The sequence below is a fragment of the Plectropomus leopardus genome, chromosome 22 (genome assembly GCF_008729295.1).
Source record: "Plectropomus leopardus isolate mb chromosome 22, YSFRI_Pleo_2.0, whole genome shotgun sequence".
Lineage (NCBI taxonomy): Eukaryota > Metazoa > Chordata > Actinopteri > Perciformes > Serranidae > Plectropomus > Plectropomus leopardus.
Genome location: NC_056484.1, coordinates 6487689 through 6503160, shown reverse-complemented (window position 1 = coordinate 6503160; position 15472 = coordinate 6487689). Strand labels below are relative to the sequence as shown.

Below are 15472 nucleotides of genomic sequence, written 5' to 3'. Positions count from 1 at the left end.
AAAGGCATGAGCATTTTATCCCTGATCATTTTTTTCAAGGGTTAAACTTGTGATTTTGACAATGTAGAGATTATTGTGGAATTAAAGTCATACTCATCTGAGCTCAGAATAATCTGAACTGAATGTCTATTGAAGCATGTGAGCTGCAAAATCAGAGCAACATCTGGATTTTTAGGTGCAGACAAACTATAAAATGTAACAAGTTGATCTTACTTGAAGTAATCTTAGGTACCCATTGCCTTGAAAAAGTGAAGTAAAATTAACTATTAAATGTATGTTTGCTAAGGTTAATGCTTAGATTTACTTAAAAATGTGACTGTACTTTACTTAATTTGTGAGGTTGTTGCAATTTAAAAATGACAAGTGAAATTTTCTTGTTTTTTCTAAGTAAACCAAATTACTATGACTTAATACAGCAAAAAAAAAACTTGGTTTCCCGAAGTAGCTAAAATGTAAGTAAACCTAACAATTGGGTATAATATAAAAACATAAATTAAGACTCACAGTTATGTTAATTTACATGTTCATGGTTTCCTCAATTTGTTTTTTTAAAGTTAAATCAACCTTTAAGATTTTGTAGTGAAGGCTACTGTCACTCCACCTACACTTCAGACAGTTTCAGATTGTTTTATCAGGACTCTAGTAAGCACAGAAATGCTCTAATTGGACAAAATCTACTGAAATTGGGCTCTTTGGATAAACTATTATGGTCATTTACTTGAAAAAGCAAGGCAAAATCTAGATTTAAGGCAAAAGTTGTGTGCATTTTGACCCTGGTCATTTATTTACAGGGTTAAAATCTGTGATTTGGGACATTTTCCAGTTGTAATTATAATTGTAAAATTAAACTCGTGTCTATGAGCTGCAAAAGCAGGAGAACATCTGGATTTTTAGGTGCGGTGTGTGCAAATTCAGCTAGTTTTACACCAAACTTTACAAGGTGGAGAGATTTGGGAGGAACCTTTGATTCTGGGGCAATTTCTACTAAATTGCATGATTTTTTCACTTATGTGAACTCTCACTCGAGCTCCCCTGACACACTGAACTGTTAAACTCCAACCTGTAGTAAGAATAGAGCCTCCTACCTGCAGCCAGCTGCATCCAGCCGCAGATCTTGTATACGGTGCCGGTGCTGCAGAAGAAGAAGAGCGCGAAGCAGCCGATGCAAGTGAGCACCAGCACCATGGACATGCCGATGAAGAAGGAGGCGGCCTTGAACGCACCGGAGGGGATGGAGCTGAACTCGGTGAAGCTGCCCTGGCAGGTCAAGTCCCGGGACAGCCCGTTCCCGATGCAATAGTGGAACAGACCGAAGTAACCCGCCTGCGGTGTATCCATGCCGTCCCCGATCCAGTACGGCTGGATGAAGCACACCACGTTCACGATGGCGAAAAGGATGGTGAATATGGCCCACAGGACGCCGATAGCGCGCGAGTTGCGCACGTAATTGGTTTGGTAGATTTTGGCTGCCTCGGAGGCGGGGAGCATGGTGGTGGTCGTGCTGGGGGCCCCGGGGATCATCCTCCAGTCTGTGTGCAGGGGGTCTGCTCGGTCCTCAGGATTAACACATCTGCAGCATCTGATCCGGAAAAGGCAAAAATCACAGTCTGCACAACTTGTTTTCGGATTTTATGACTTTATGCAGTCACAGCTGTGCCCACTGCACTCTCATATCCATGGCGAGGTTTTTTGTTTCCTCCTGATGTTTTCCTCTGATTTTCATTCATCACTCTCACAAAACGTGCGCTCCGTGAAAAACAAAAGCTTCAGAAATCCATCCCTCATTCAGCAGCGATTTATCCTACATCTGTCCTCATATTTATGTCAAAATGTCGCTACCTGAGTGCAAAGCCACAGAGTGTTATTCCGATGAGCAGGCTGAGCTGTGTGATTCAGTGTGAGAGCTCGCTGTAATGGTCCGTCTGTGCTCGACGACAGAGCAACAACCGCAGCTGAGATCCTATTGAATTAGAGTAGGAGGATAGCCTCGGATATTACAGGGCCAACCCACATCCCTTAATCCCAGGCTGACGTATTATTCCGCTAACACGCGCGAAATCTTAAACAGACATTATTGCAGCCTATAATAAAAAAACAACTGTAGCTAATTTTCCAAAATTGAATGCTCATATAATGCCACTCCAAAAGCGGCATCACAGTAATACCCTGTGAAGGGGTGTGGACAGATGCACCAAGAATGAATACAAACAAATGCCTCTATTCAGCAACAATAATTTGCTTTAAAATTCAGTACTTTTTATTTTATTTGTTTGTGTTTTATCTATGTATTTTGTATCTGTGTTTTGTACTTGCTGCTGTCTATCTTGGCCTGGTCTCCCATGAAAAATAGGTTTTTAATCTCAATGGGATTTTCCTGGTTAAATAAAGGTTAAATAAATAGGCCTAAATAAAAATAATAACGATAATAATATTTTTTTAAAAAAAGATTTAAAAAGGAAAAAAAAAACGCCATGATAGTAATTTAAGATTTAACTTACATTTACTGCTGCATTAGGTCTACCCTGCGAAATTGAGTTTTCCAATGGGAGACCAGTATTAATATACCTGTTATCATTTTTTTTCTGAACACAACAAAATGTGTTGTCTTGTAAAATATATATGTAATATATCATATTGTATATGTTATACACATTACACATAGACTGCCAAGTTATGTAATTGATAATATAATACAGCCTATATTATTGTTCAAAAATATATATATTTTTTTATTATTCATATTTCTTAAAACTAAGTGTTTTAAAAGATGTATTTAATATATTATACTGTATATGTTATACACATAGACTTCTGTGTAATTAATATAATAATATAAAATATAATACAATTAACAATCTCATGTATTATTATCTAATATAATTTTTTGTACATTAAAATACTTTAGTATTCATCCAAGACATACAGTCTTCATACATACAATCTGTATAAATAAAAAGTGCATGTAGTGTATGAAGATTGTGTTATTTTATTTTTATTTGATCTAATTTCTATATTTGTCTTGTTTTTATCCTATTTATCATGCCATCACTTTTATGCATTTTTTGATTCGGATCCTTGATTTACTGTAACGTGTGGATTTCCCTGGTGTGGGGGTGTTAATTTAATTCAAATGTGTGATTTTATCTGTGTGCGTATGTTTTAAAAGTATATAAAAGTATCCGATGATGCTTTCTTTCGCAAACAAGTTTTTGGAGCCAAAAACTACATTACCCATGATTCCATGCGTGTATTGTGATTGGCTGGTTGCTCAACACCGTCGTTTGATGTAATCCGAAGGCGCGAAACTCTCGAGTCTTCCACTGTCTGCTTAACCAACTTTTGACGTAGCTTTTCACCGCATTTCAAGTTTGTTACACGTTTTACTCTCAGTTATGGATATTTCAACGGTACCCTGTCGCGTTCACAGTTAATAACTTTCCACTGAATTTCTCGTTTTGTCGTGTTTTGAGTGAATACCGTCGATAGTTTGCTGTACGTGAACGTGAAACTAGCTAACGTAAAACTGTTTGTTTGTAGCCGGTGGGATAAACACGGTGTTGTTGTTTGTTTCACGAAGACCGGGATGTCAACGCCGTTACAGCACCCGGGATATGAGGAGGAGAGGCTGCAGAGGGTCTGGGAGCAGCTGCCCTGTAGAGGGGTCCAGGCGGGCATGCTGCTGTCGCTCATGGGGCAGGTATGTCTGTCGCCGCCGGGGTCGCGCTCAGGTAGCGACCACCGGGGAGGAGGTCGCTCCTGGCCACGGGAGCGCGCATGCATTTGGTAAAGTGTTTGAAGGTGGACATAACTCTATTTCTTCAAATTAAACCAAACAAAGGAACATACAGATTGTTTTATTATGTATTTTTAGTATTTTTTTATCATTGAGGTTTTGCGTGTGGGATACACATTCTTTTAGACTGCATTTTAGTTTTGCCACATACATATCCCTTATCTATAATGCACGGTCTCTGCCTTATTATCAAGTGTTTTATTATATATGTCCAGATCATACCTAATGAATATGCATTTCTTCTTTCCTAGCAAAAGTTCTAGGGGGGTATGATTTACGTATTACAATTTACATATCATGCACATCAACAATGATTTTTGAAACGATGAAACACATAAAATAAAGAAGTACATTAGGGGTTAAAAGGTTATTGGCCTGGCCGATTATTGGGGCCAATATTTGGCATTTCTGTCTGTATTGGCATTTTGTTTCAATGAGCGCTGATCAAATTAATTAATTTAAAAGTCCAGTGGCATGGGAGGATCTTTTACTTTGTTAAACCTCACAGAGATGTTTTTATTCATTCATTTTTTATTTACATTTTCACCTTTATGAAAAAAAGGTTGCTGGGAACTTGCTGTATATGATGATGAAAAACCAATATCGGTCGACTCCTACAAAACATATCCCTTCTCTTTAATGCACAGTCTCTACTATATTTTCAAGTATTTTATTTTGTATATATGTTCAGATCATGCTTAATAAATAGGCACCTTTTTCCCTTTCCAGCAATTATGATTTATTTATTTATTTATTTTTTTACAAAAGATGAAACATAGAAGATATAGCAGTACATAAACTATATGGGAAAATAAATGCATAAAGTTAACTCTGAAACTTTTTTTTTCCAACCTACTAAAATGATATTTTTTCACCTGTTTATTAGTTTTAAGTCAACAGATAAACAATTAGTCCTGTTTTAAAAAAAAACAACCACTTTTAATCCAAAGGCATATATCAATTTTGGATGAGGGTCTCGGTTGACATAGAAATACTTAGATTAATGATGTTGTTTGCATGGGAATAGCTATCATTTATTTGATAAAGACATCACAGTGGCATTAGAAATATACCGTCATGCACAGGAATCAGATGTCCTGTGTTTAGTGTTTGAAGTGAAACACTACTTGACAACACCTGTTCACAGGAGCCTTTAAAAAATAAAAAAAAGAGAAGAAATAGAATATTAAAAAGACAAGAAAATGCATTCTCAAGCACAAACACACAATAAAAGCATCAGTTAATCCATACATAAAATACATCTAAAAATGTCACTAATACATCCACAAGTATCAGCCACACCCAATTTACAAAATACAGGTGTGTCTTTTGCAGTAGGAAGTATGACGTGGAGAACTCGTGTGTTTAGATTGCAAATGATCATAAGGAAATGACTCGATTATAATTTAGTAAATTGGTTGTCAAAATTTTGTTTTTACAGCCGCCCCAGTACAGCTACCCGTCAATCTTCATCTATGGTCATCGGGCTTCGGGGAAGAGTCATGTGATGCATGTTTTGCTGAAGGAACTTGAGGTGAGAGACATTTACTGTCAGTTCAGGGGCCCTCTTGGCTTAATGGTGTTTGTTAATAGTATGTAAGGGGTCAAATTTGTTTTCAAAATGACTGTTGTGCACCGTTATTTCTCTCCCTACAAAAGTTGTTACAGGACAAACAATGTCGGTGCGTGACCTGAAACAGTCTGACTCACTGACTGTTTCAGGCTTATATAAACCTTAAACAGATGCTGGAGCTTCAATCACACAGAGCCTCCTTCATCCGACCGCTGAAAGAGTGCTCAGTCCTTGAAAATATATCATTTTATTCAAAGTACTAAAAAATGTCAATTTCAGAGAAATCTCCTTTCACCGAGCTTTGTGTGTGTACTTTGAATGTGTGCGTGGGCTCACATTTCTCTGCTTGATTTAAAATTTATAGAAAGAATCACTAGGTGTCTGATTTAGATTCCTTCCCACCCTTTGCACCCACACGTTGAGCTTTTACCCTCAGGGAGACGCAGTAGACAAATAACAGCCACCAAAAATGAGCACAGAAAGTCTTTCTGACCAAGTACAATTAGAATACTGAATGTATCTCCTCTTAATAAACTCAAAAAACATCCAGCTGTTTTAATTTTGTTAAGTTTAAGTTTGTTTTTAAAAGATATATTATATTGTATATTGACACTGTGTTCGTGCTGTTTGTCCTCATCAGTTGTCATGTATCATCATTTTTCATTATTGTTTTTACTGCTATGTGATGTAGGGCAGCGACTAACGATTACGTCATTGTTGGTTAATCTGTTGATCATGTTCTTGATTTATTGACCAGTTGTTTGGTCTATAAAATGTCAGAAAAGTAAAAGAAATGTCTTTCAGTGTTTCCCAACACCCAAGATGATGTCCTCAAATGTCTTAATTGGTCCAAACCCACAAACTATTCCATTTCTGACATTATATTGACATTAAGTGTATAAAATTTACAATTTCTTTTAAAAAGATAAAAATAACAATGCTGTAACATGACAATGATGACTTCTGTTCTCTTGGTTAGTAGCAAAGAGTCACAGAATGACTGTAGTAAACTATAAATTGATACTGAGAAAAAAATGAGTTTTAAAACTGTATATTTTAGACAACAGTACTCTTATGTACCACCAAATATAGCAGAGGAGATTTGTGACAATTTGAATATTGAATGATTTCCCTGAGGACAGATTGTAACTGTTTAGAGAGCAAAAAAGGCAAAGCAAAGATCCAGCACAACGTTAAGACGTGTGTTTAACTGTGCAGACATCAAACTGACTGTTACTTATCATCCCTCCTCCTCTCTGCAGCTGCCTCACGCCACAGTCAGCTGTGTCGAATGTGTCTCGGTTGCGTTACTGTTTGAACAAGTGCTGCTGTCCTTCTTCGGCTGCGACGCCGCCTCGCTGCTCCCCCGCAGTCCCTCCCTGTCTGACTTTGTTCGCATCTACAGACAGCAGTGCTCCCAGTCTCCTGCCAAGCAGACACGATACATTGTGAGTGCCTCACACTTTACGCCCAACTGGAAAAAATCACTGCTCACTTGGCACAACACATTACTGTAATCCATTTAACACTGAAATATTTTTTCTTAAGATGTGGCTCTCAAACATTTGTATGATTAGTAGTGATAACATGTACAAATAGATGCTCAACAAAGCTCCAGATTCTCAGCCAGCACAGGAGGGCGTTTGATCTAGCATTTTGGAAAGTGAGCTCACATCATTTAAACAGTAATGTGCCATGATAAAACAGCCATTCACCACCTCTATTATCATTATTAAATATTGAATGCACATGTATATTTTCCAGGTGATGGAAAAAGCCGAGCTCCTGAGAGACACTGATGCCAATTTGCTCCCTGCTCTGCTACGTCTTCAGGAATTGGTGAGAAAGCTCTTTGTGTTATCTATCGAGTGAGCCTCCTTATTGATGTTGCAGTGTGTTGATGATGAAGAGCGATTGAAGGGCTTCTTTTGAAATGAATGACCTTGAACTGAGTGTGTGGAGCTCTTTCATACAACTGTTAGGAAGGATGGTAACCACTTAGAGTATTTTGATTAAAGACATCAGGAGTAAGAAAACTCACATGACCGTTCTTGTTTTTTTCCTGTGAGAGCAAACTGTTTTCTGCTGGATTGTGAGTGTTAAGAGGAATCAGCCTTTGTCAATGTCATGCCGCGTCAGTGTAGGCACACAGGAATCTGAAGTGATAATTAGGATGGAGATTTACATGTGTGTGAAGGATGACAGGATAATGAGGGTGCTGTTTCGGAGAAATTCGTAGCCTTCTTTTGGTTGTGTGCCTCTTGTGGTCTGGCACCTGGTCGCAACTTTTTGTAAAGTCTCGACGTAATCTGCGCATTGTGCCCTGGAAATATCCCAAACAGTGAAATAAGACGAAAATTAGAAAAATACAGGCAGAAGGCAGACTTTCTGCAGATAAATAAACTGCTACACACTTCTAGTTGGTCATAAGTGATGATTTATACTGCGTTCACATGGAATTGGGCACAAAAAATTATTACACAAAAAAGATCCATCCATCCATTTTCTTCCGCTTATCCGCTTAACACCTCACCAGGGAGGCGTCCAGGAGGCATCCTAACCAGATGCCCAAGCCACCTCATCTGGCTCTTCTCAACGCGGAGGAGCAGCGGCTCTACTCCGAGATCCTTCCGGATGACCGAGCTTCTCACCCTATCTCTAAGGGAGAGCCCAGCCAACCTACAGATGAAGCTCATTTCGGCCGCTTGTGAGGGTAGGAACCAAGATCTTCCGGTAAATCGAGAGCTTTGCCTTTCGGCTCAGCTCCCTCTTTGCCACGACAGATTGGTGCAGAGTCCACATTACGGCAGACGCTGCGCCGATCCGCCTGTCGATCTCCCACTCCATCCTTCCCTCACTCGTGAACAAGACCCTGAGGTAGTTAAACTCCTCCACTTGGGGCAGGATCTCATCCCCAATTTGGAGAGGGCACTCCACCCTTTTCCGGCTGAGAACCATGGCCTCGGATTTGGAGGTGCTGATTCTCATCCCGGCCGCTTCACACTCGGCTGCGAACCGATCCAGTGAGAGCTGGAGGTTACAGCCTGATGATGCCAACAGGACCACATCATCTGCCAAAAGCAGGAACCCAATCCTGAGGTCACTGAACCTGATCCCCTCAACACCCTGGCTGTGCCTAGAAATTCTGTCCATAAAAGTTATGAACAGAACCGGTGACAAAGGTCAGCCCTGGCAGAGTCCAACCCTCACTGGAAACGAGTCCAACTTACTGTGGGGAATGCGGACCAAGCTCTGGTACCAGTCATACAGGGAACTGTATCAGGGGGTCCGATACCCCATATTCCTGGAGAACCCCCTACAGGACTCCCCAAGGGACACGGTCGAATGCCTTCTCCAAGTCCACAAAGCACATGTGGACTGGTTGGTCAAACTCCCATGCACCCTCAGAGATCCTGCCAAGGGTCCGGAGCTGGTCCAAAGTTCCACAACCAGGGCGAAAACCACATTGCTCCTCCTGAATCCGGGGTTCGACTGTCCGGCGGACCCTCCTCTCTAGTACCCCTGAATAGACCTTACCTAGACCTTACTTTTGTTTTACTATTTCAATTCATTTTCTTCTCAGTTGTTTCTGATTTCTTTTGGAATTTTTCTTGCCAAGTTACTTGTTGCCTATTTGAAACATATTTTTGAAAGATATCAAACCAATTTGCGCAGGTTTCAGAGGTTTAAATGCTTGTGCAAGTCTTACAAACGTAACACAAGAAACTGATGTCGATCCAGAAATCGTATAAACTTGAAAATCCTCACATTTGGCGTTTTTGCATTATAATTTAATTATATGATTAATTGACTGATCAAAATTGTTCCTCATTTTCTGTCAACTGACTGATCAGGCCAGCACTAAATAAAGTACACAGAACATTAGATATAAATATATAAAACACATAATGTGAATGAGGTAGTCATTTCTGTAGCCATGGAGACGTACTCTCACTGAGTCCACTCATACAAAGAAGCTGTTATATGACATATTTCTTTCTGTGTCCTCCTCAGGTTGAGGACAACGTGACCGTCATCCTGCTCAGTGAAATCGTCTGGGACAAGTTCAGACCAAACACCGGCTGTTTCGAGCCCCTTCTGCTCCATTTCCCTGACTACAGTAAAGGTATAATCTCACACTCACACACACTCACGTGCTACATCAGCCAGTGTCATGAATAAACTCCCTCAACGCTGCATAATGATGATGAACACTTGGCGGATGCGTTGTGAGATTTGTACCTGCGATTTTGTTCTAACACTTTAAGCAGCCACTGTATAAATTCAGCACTTTACAGGGAGTGAATCATTGTACTTCATATGTGAGTGTATGTACAATATCTCTGTTTTTGTATGAGTGTGGTGACAGTAGTGTCCTGTGTGTGTCTTTGTCCGTTGGTGTATTTGAAGGTGAGCTGCAGCAGATTTTGTCCCAGGACAGACATCCATCATATTCAGCTGAGCTTTACTCGTCCTACATCAACATCCTGCTGGGAGTCTTTTACTCGGTCTGTCGGGACCTCAGAGAGCTGCGCCACCTGGTCAGACACACACACACACACACACACACACACACACACACACACAAGTCAGTAAAGATTTTTCATTGTTTTGATTTTCTTTCATTCTTGCGTCATTGATTTCTCTTTCTTCTCTTTTCAACCAGGCTGCCCTCAACTTTTCAAAGTTCTGCGAGCCGTTAGTAGAAGGAAAAGGTAAAGCACAAAGACGTGTATTCATTCATCTGACAGCTGATCAATATTTAAAGATACCTTATTTCTCCCTGTTCTTTGTGTTTATTTGAAGTGGGATCTCTCTATCATGTTGAAATGCCCTGAAGCTGTTTGGACGTTTCAATATTTACCTCTTCAAAGCTGCATTATTGATTTTATTTGGCCAGTTGGGGGGATGCTATAAAAACAACATTGACATTTTCCCACCATACAAAGTTTTTGTGTTGCATGTGTTGGAAAACATTTGCCCGTTTACATATCCACCATCTTTTAGGAGGTTCACATCAGCATAACCCCAAAATGCAGAAGATTAAACAAGGCTAAAGTAGAAAAATTGCTGTTCCTGCAGCTCTGCTTTGGTTCCTCTACATCTGGTGTGACAGAAATATCTGGATCTTAGCTGCTTGGTGATCAGCTTTCTTCGGCTAGTCAGGAACTTCGTGTGTGTGCCATTTAAGGTTGGGTACCATTAATTATTTGAACCGATACTGGTTCCAGTTCCAGTTAGGTACCCAACAGTACCTTTTGATGGTACTTTACTTTCTCCATGATAACAAAAATTTAATTTTTGAACAAGCTAAAAGGGTAATGTAGAAGAATAAATCACATCTTTTCTATCTATTTATTTCAATTTCAAAAAGCTGAAAAATCAAAACAATGAGGCCTAGTCCACACGTACAAGGGTGTATGTAGCTTTCTGTATGGCCTTTTGTCCAGACGCAGACTGCGTTTTAGGTCACTGAAATTTTGTAAAACTCCCTCCAGGCTGAAGATTTTAGTAAACTTTCAGCTTTTTTCAGGCTGATTGGCCAATATCATCTTCTTTGCATGACTGGCCAAAGTAGCTTTACGGTTATATTGCCACCTTTTAGTTTGGCATAGTCTCACAGAGCTTCAGCTGTTTTTTCATTTGGATGGAGATTTAAAATAGTGCTTGTGTGGACTAGATTTATTTATTCAATTTTTTTTATTCAAGAGTTGTGAATTGAGACTGCAGTCAGGTGACAATTATAGGTTCACATCACACAGTCATTTGAGCCTTTCTGAATACTGACCTTCTCTTTCTAAGCAAACCTTGAACTCATGGTTGCTATAAGTGGCTTTTTCAACAATGCTGCTCTGTTTTATGTCCTCAGTGAAGGAGACTGACACGCATAAGCTGTGGAGAAACATCGAGCCGCATCTGAAAAAAGCCATGCAGACTGTTTACCTGCGAGAAGTGTCCAGGTACTTCACATCAGTCAGCTAATGAACTGTATCACTTTTGATCTAACGGCTCCTTCTAGTCATTCTGCCCTCTGGTGAACAGCATGATTAAGTGTAATGACTGATGCTGCGGTTTATTGTTCATAGTTTCTGTTTTCTCTTGTCTCTCTGTTCAGTCTTCAGTGGGAGCAGATGCAGCAAATGGAGGAGAAGGAGAGCGGTGCTTTGAGAGGTACCAACAAACGCTGAGCGCTGTTGCACATCGTGACATTTGCAGAGCAGATGTTAAACTGTTAAACACCTGATAGGGTGCTGTGACACCCTGGATTTGTGTTAAAATTGTGCATCACACCAAAAATAAATTCCAACATATTAACAACAAATCTTGAGTTGCACTGAACATCATGATGTACTGTGTTAAAGTTTATTTAGTTTTCAAGATATAGTGCACATCTGATTCATTGCATTTATTTCCCAACAGGTTTATCCGCTCACACTCATGTTGAACTGCCTTATTACTCCAAGTTCCTGTTGATCGCTGCCTACCTGGCATCCTACAACCCCGCCCGCACAGATAAACGCTTCTTTCTAAAGGTACAGGAATTTTATCTTGTGAGGTTCAACACCAGAAAGAGTGTTGATATTGTACAGATTGAAAGGGCCTCTGTAATTCATACATATTATTTAATTGTTTAGTCTTGTATGAATTAATGAGTTTGATGTCTCTGTGTCCTCCCAACAGCACCATGGTAAAATAAGAAAAACAAACTTCTTGAAGAAAAATGAAAAGGTGATCATCTTAACATCACACTTGCTTTGACTCACAAGTTTAAGATATAACCTGTTGATACAATAATAATATATTTGTCTCCACTTCTAGACAAGTAACCACCTTCTGGGGCCAAAGCCATTCCCTCTGGACCGCCTGCTTGCCATTTTTTACAGTGTAGTGGACAGCAGAGTCGCCCCCACTGCAAGCATCTTCTCTCAGGTCAGCATCCGCTTGTCTGCTCCTGCAGTCACATTTAGGCACTTCACATTTGCATTTTACCATATTTTCCTAAACATTCTGAATGCAAGCACAGATATAAACCCCTGTCTAAGTGCACAAAGAGCACCTACTAACATCTGGATTTTGTCTTTAATGGGAAAAGTTAAAGTAGTCACAGGTATTAATCGGCTCCAGCTCCCAGTGGCAATAATGAAACATGGCATCCAACTGGACACGCTAATTTTTGTCCCTTTTCCAGTGCGATGCAATGAAACACTGTCTCAAATTCCATCTGATCAACATTTTTCCAAATTAGTCTGCACTGAGTTTGAAAGAGAGACTGAATAAATAAAAGCTACAAAAAAGAAGTACCACTGTAACTTTTTCACCGCCATCCGTGCTGCTTTCTTCTTTTTACCAGCCCTGTTTTCTGGCATGTTTGTGACATTGAGCCCGACACCAGTAAAAACAAAGAAAGACATACATATCTACTGCATAGCTGCGTACACTACTGTGGCTTACTTGCAAATGGTAAAAGAGTCTATTACGAGTTTTCAGTTTTCAGACCTGCATCATTTGCTGGTTTGGAAATGCTGCTGAGGCACAGAAAAAGACTGTTAGGAAAACAGTAACTACAGCCAGGAAACTGTTGGGGATTGAATTGCCAAATATTGAATGTACTTACAGAGAGCGTTATTAACAAGGCAAACATCATCGCGGGTGATGAGAGGCATCCACTGGCCTCCTCATTTAACTTGCTACCATCTGCAAGACGGTATTGCCCCCCTCTTTTTACAAAAATCAGATCCAAACTGTCCTTTATCCCACAAGCCCTTTTTTGTTACGTCGATATGTGGAAATGTCAAGTAATTGTTGCTGCCAACCAATTTCCCCGTGGGGAAAAATAAAGTATCTATCTTTCTATCGAAATTAATTGCTCTCAGAAGATATTGCTAACTTTTACTGTCAGTGTAATGCCCACATTCAAGGTTATATTCAGGATAAACTGTAATAACTTTGTGATCCTCTGACCTTTCCTCTTGACAAGTCCTTCATTTGTTGATGGTGTGGATAGTCTGAGATTATCGGAAAATAATGACATAAAGTCAGCAGAACACTAAAATCAATAATCCGAAACTATAGTAGTTAAATTAACCTCCTAAAGTCTCTAGTTCTGTTAGAGAAACACTGAGCTCTGTAGTGGTTTCATTTTGCCCTTCATTTAGTCCTGTGGTGCCTGTAATCTTTCTCCATGATAATGGCTCCCTAACAGAGCTGTAGTAAGTCTCATGAGTCTGCAAAGTGGCTTCTACGGAATGAGAAAATATTTAATTTATGCTTTTTTCCACAGTTTCCCAGATAAGTAAATGGAAGAGAATGTACACTGTGATAATACGTATTTTAAACAACGTTTCCCTCATATCGAGGTGCAAATGACACTCTGTTTTCTGTTAAATCAAGCCTAATGACCACAGTGCCTCTGATGACAGTTTTCTACCCATATGGTCATGAGTTTCGGGACCCGTGGCCAAATGCCAATCTATTTATGGCCCTGAGCATGAAATGGTTTTAGGAAATTAGCTTCGACCCATATCTGCGACTGGCTCTCTCTATCACTTAGTGCCTCACATCAAAGTGAGGAGAAGCTGTGTTTAAAGAAGTGGAACAGAGAGTCATTTCATGTTTCCCCCTCTGTTCTCCATTCAGATCTCCTCTCTAGTGACCCTGCAGCTGTTGACTCAGGTCAGTCACGACGACCAGCTCGACGCCCCCAAGTACAAATGTGCCGTTTCTATGGACTTCATCTGTGCCATCTCCAGGTGTGTGTCTGTTAATGCAAAGGCTGAATTAAACAAGTAAAGTCACCTCTTACAAGTTTTTTTGACTGAGAATGTGTTTTGTGTGATTTATGTTCCAGGACGGTGAACTTTGAGATTGTCAAGTACCTTTATGACTTCCTCTGAGCCTCCTGAGAATAAAGGAGAGACGACACACAGTGACAGTAAGACAAAAGAAGGATTTCTACCTTTAAAAACGAAATGAGGAGCTCGGACTATTGTTGGGAATTTTAAGGAGGAAAATTAATCCAATTATGTCTCTGCCCCCTTGTGGATGATGAAAACGATTTTTTTTCTTGTTAAGTCTCTCAAAATTAGAAAAAAACTCTCCCTGTTAAATATTTGAATTCTTATAAAATAAATGCCACATTGGCAACTTCAATTCATATTTGTTTTGTTCAAAGTCAAATTTTGCCATTTATTTAAAAGAAATTTCCAAAGAGTCTAGTTGTGATTTCTTTTTTAGTATAACACACAGAGAGCCAGTATATAAGATAGTTCATTCTGCTTAACATGATAGGAGAAAACAAGATGAATAGGATGCAAGTTTAGCGTTTTTTTCTGACATAGAGCAACCTTGGCACCGTGCAAGTGAATCATCGTCCTTGCTCAGAGGGAGGATTTTGTTTCCATGATGTGTCACCTTTGTTTATCCGGTTGTATGAGGTTGCACACTGAATTCATAGGATACTACACTCTGTAATGGAGAAAATTTAGAAGCTTTTGTGAAGATTTATTATGTAAAATCAACAAGTCTGCGCCTTAAGTTTGGCTCTAGTTTGCGTGGTTTCGCTCAAAAACACGGGGAAATAAGTAATGAGCAACTTGGCATGAAATGTCCTTCAAACTGGTAAAAAAAAAAAACAAAGGTGACAAGAAAATGATCTTAAATTAGATTTAAAAAATGTTACCTAACTAGGGAAAAACATCAAGAAACTTTAAAAAAAAATATTGCTATTATGATTTATATTTAGTATTTTTTATTTTATTGCATCACTTATTCCAGAACATTTTTGTTTTTTGTTCTCTCACTTTTTTATGCTGATTTCAGGTCATTTTCTTGTTAATTTTTACTAATTTCTTGCTACTTTTGGGGTGTTATGTTACCCATTACATATTTTCAAAATTTTTGTGAGAAATAAAGCCAATTTCCTTATGTTGCTAAGGATAAACACATTATGTGACACCTTGAGGTAAGTTTAAGGTAAGTTTTTTTTTTTTTACTTAACCAATTTTAACTTTTTTGTGTATGCCCCCTACCTAAAATCCAAACTAAATAAGTATTTTACTAAATTCAAGGGTCGTAATGCAGTAAAATAGGAAAAAATCCGGTGGCGT

At 39.3% G+C, this 15472-nt stretch overlaps 2 protein-coding genes across 5 annotated transcripts in view; one reads left to right on the top strand and one right to left on the bottom strand.

The window, feature by feature from the left end:
* The window catches only part of lhfpl3 (LHFPL tetraspan subfamily member 3), a 50633-nt gene extending 48927 nt beyond the window's left edge, over positions 1 to 1706 (bottom strand). For both annotated transcript variants that reach the window (XR_006107050.1, XM_042511540.1), the window contains exon 1: positions 1086 to 1706. Coding sequence is in view for 1 of the 2 variants with exons in the window: in XM_042511540.1 (XP_042367474.1) it covers positions 1086 to 1521 (436 nt within the window). In the remaining variant the exon portion in view is untranslated. The remainder of the gene's footprint in view (positions 1 to 1085) is intronic.
* A 1599-nt stretch (positions 1707 to 3305) lies between these two features.
* orc5 (origin recognition complex, subunit 5) lies at positions 3306 to 14491 on the top strand. Of its 3 annotated transcripts, none has more exons than XM_042511256.1 (15): positions 3306 to 3407; positions 3578 to 3697; positions 5235 to 5327; positions 6629 to 6814; positions 7131 to 7205; positions 9381 to 9492; positions 9777 to 9907; positions 10033 to 10081; positions 11236 to 11326; positions 11482 to 11537; positions 11787 to 11899; positions 12048 to 12095; positions 12186 to 12296; positions 14004 to 14116; positions 14215 to 14491. In XM_042511256.1, exons 1-15 carry the CDS (start codon positions 3393 to 3395, stop codon positions 14258 to 14260), a joined length of 1359 nt encoding a protein of 452 aa, XP_042367190.1. In that variant the 5' UTR covers positions 3306 to 3392; the 3' UTR covers positions 14261 to 14491. The 3 variants fall into 3 exon arrangements, with proteins under 3 accessions (XP_042367190.1, XP_042367191.1, XP_042367192.1); XM_042511257.1 differs by having other exon boundaries at positions 3321 to 3407; positions 3538 to 3697; XM_042511258.1 differs by having other exon boundaries at positions 3325 to 3492.
* Positions 14492 to 15472: the final 981 nt, after the last annotated feature.

Bases quoted from the DNA above. Each gene is read 5' to 3' on its own strand.
- orc5 (XM_042511256.1), top strand. The intron at 5,328-6,628 runs GTGAGAGACATT...TCCTCTCTGCAG, and splicing joins TTTTGCTGAAGGAACTTGAG to CTGCCTCACGCCACAGTCAG. The intron at 7,206-9,380 runs GTGAGAAAGCTC...TGTCCTCCTCAG, and splicing joins TGCTACGTCTTCAGGAATTG to GTTGAGGACAACGTGACCGT.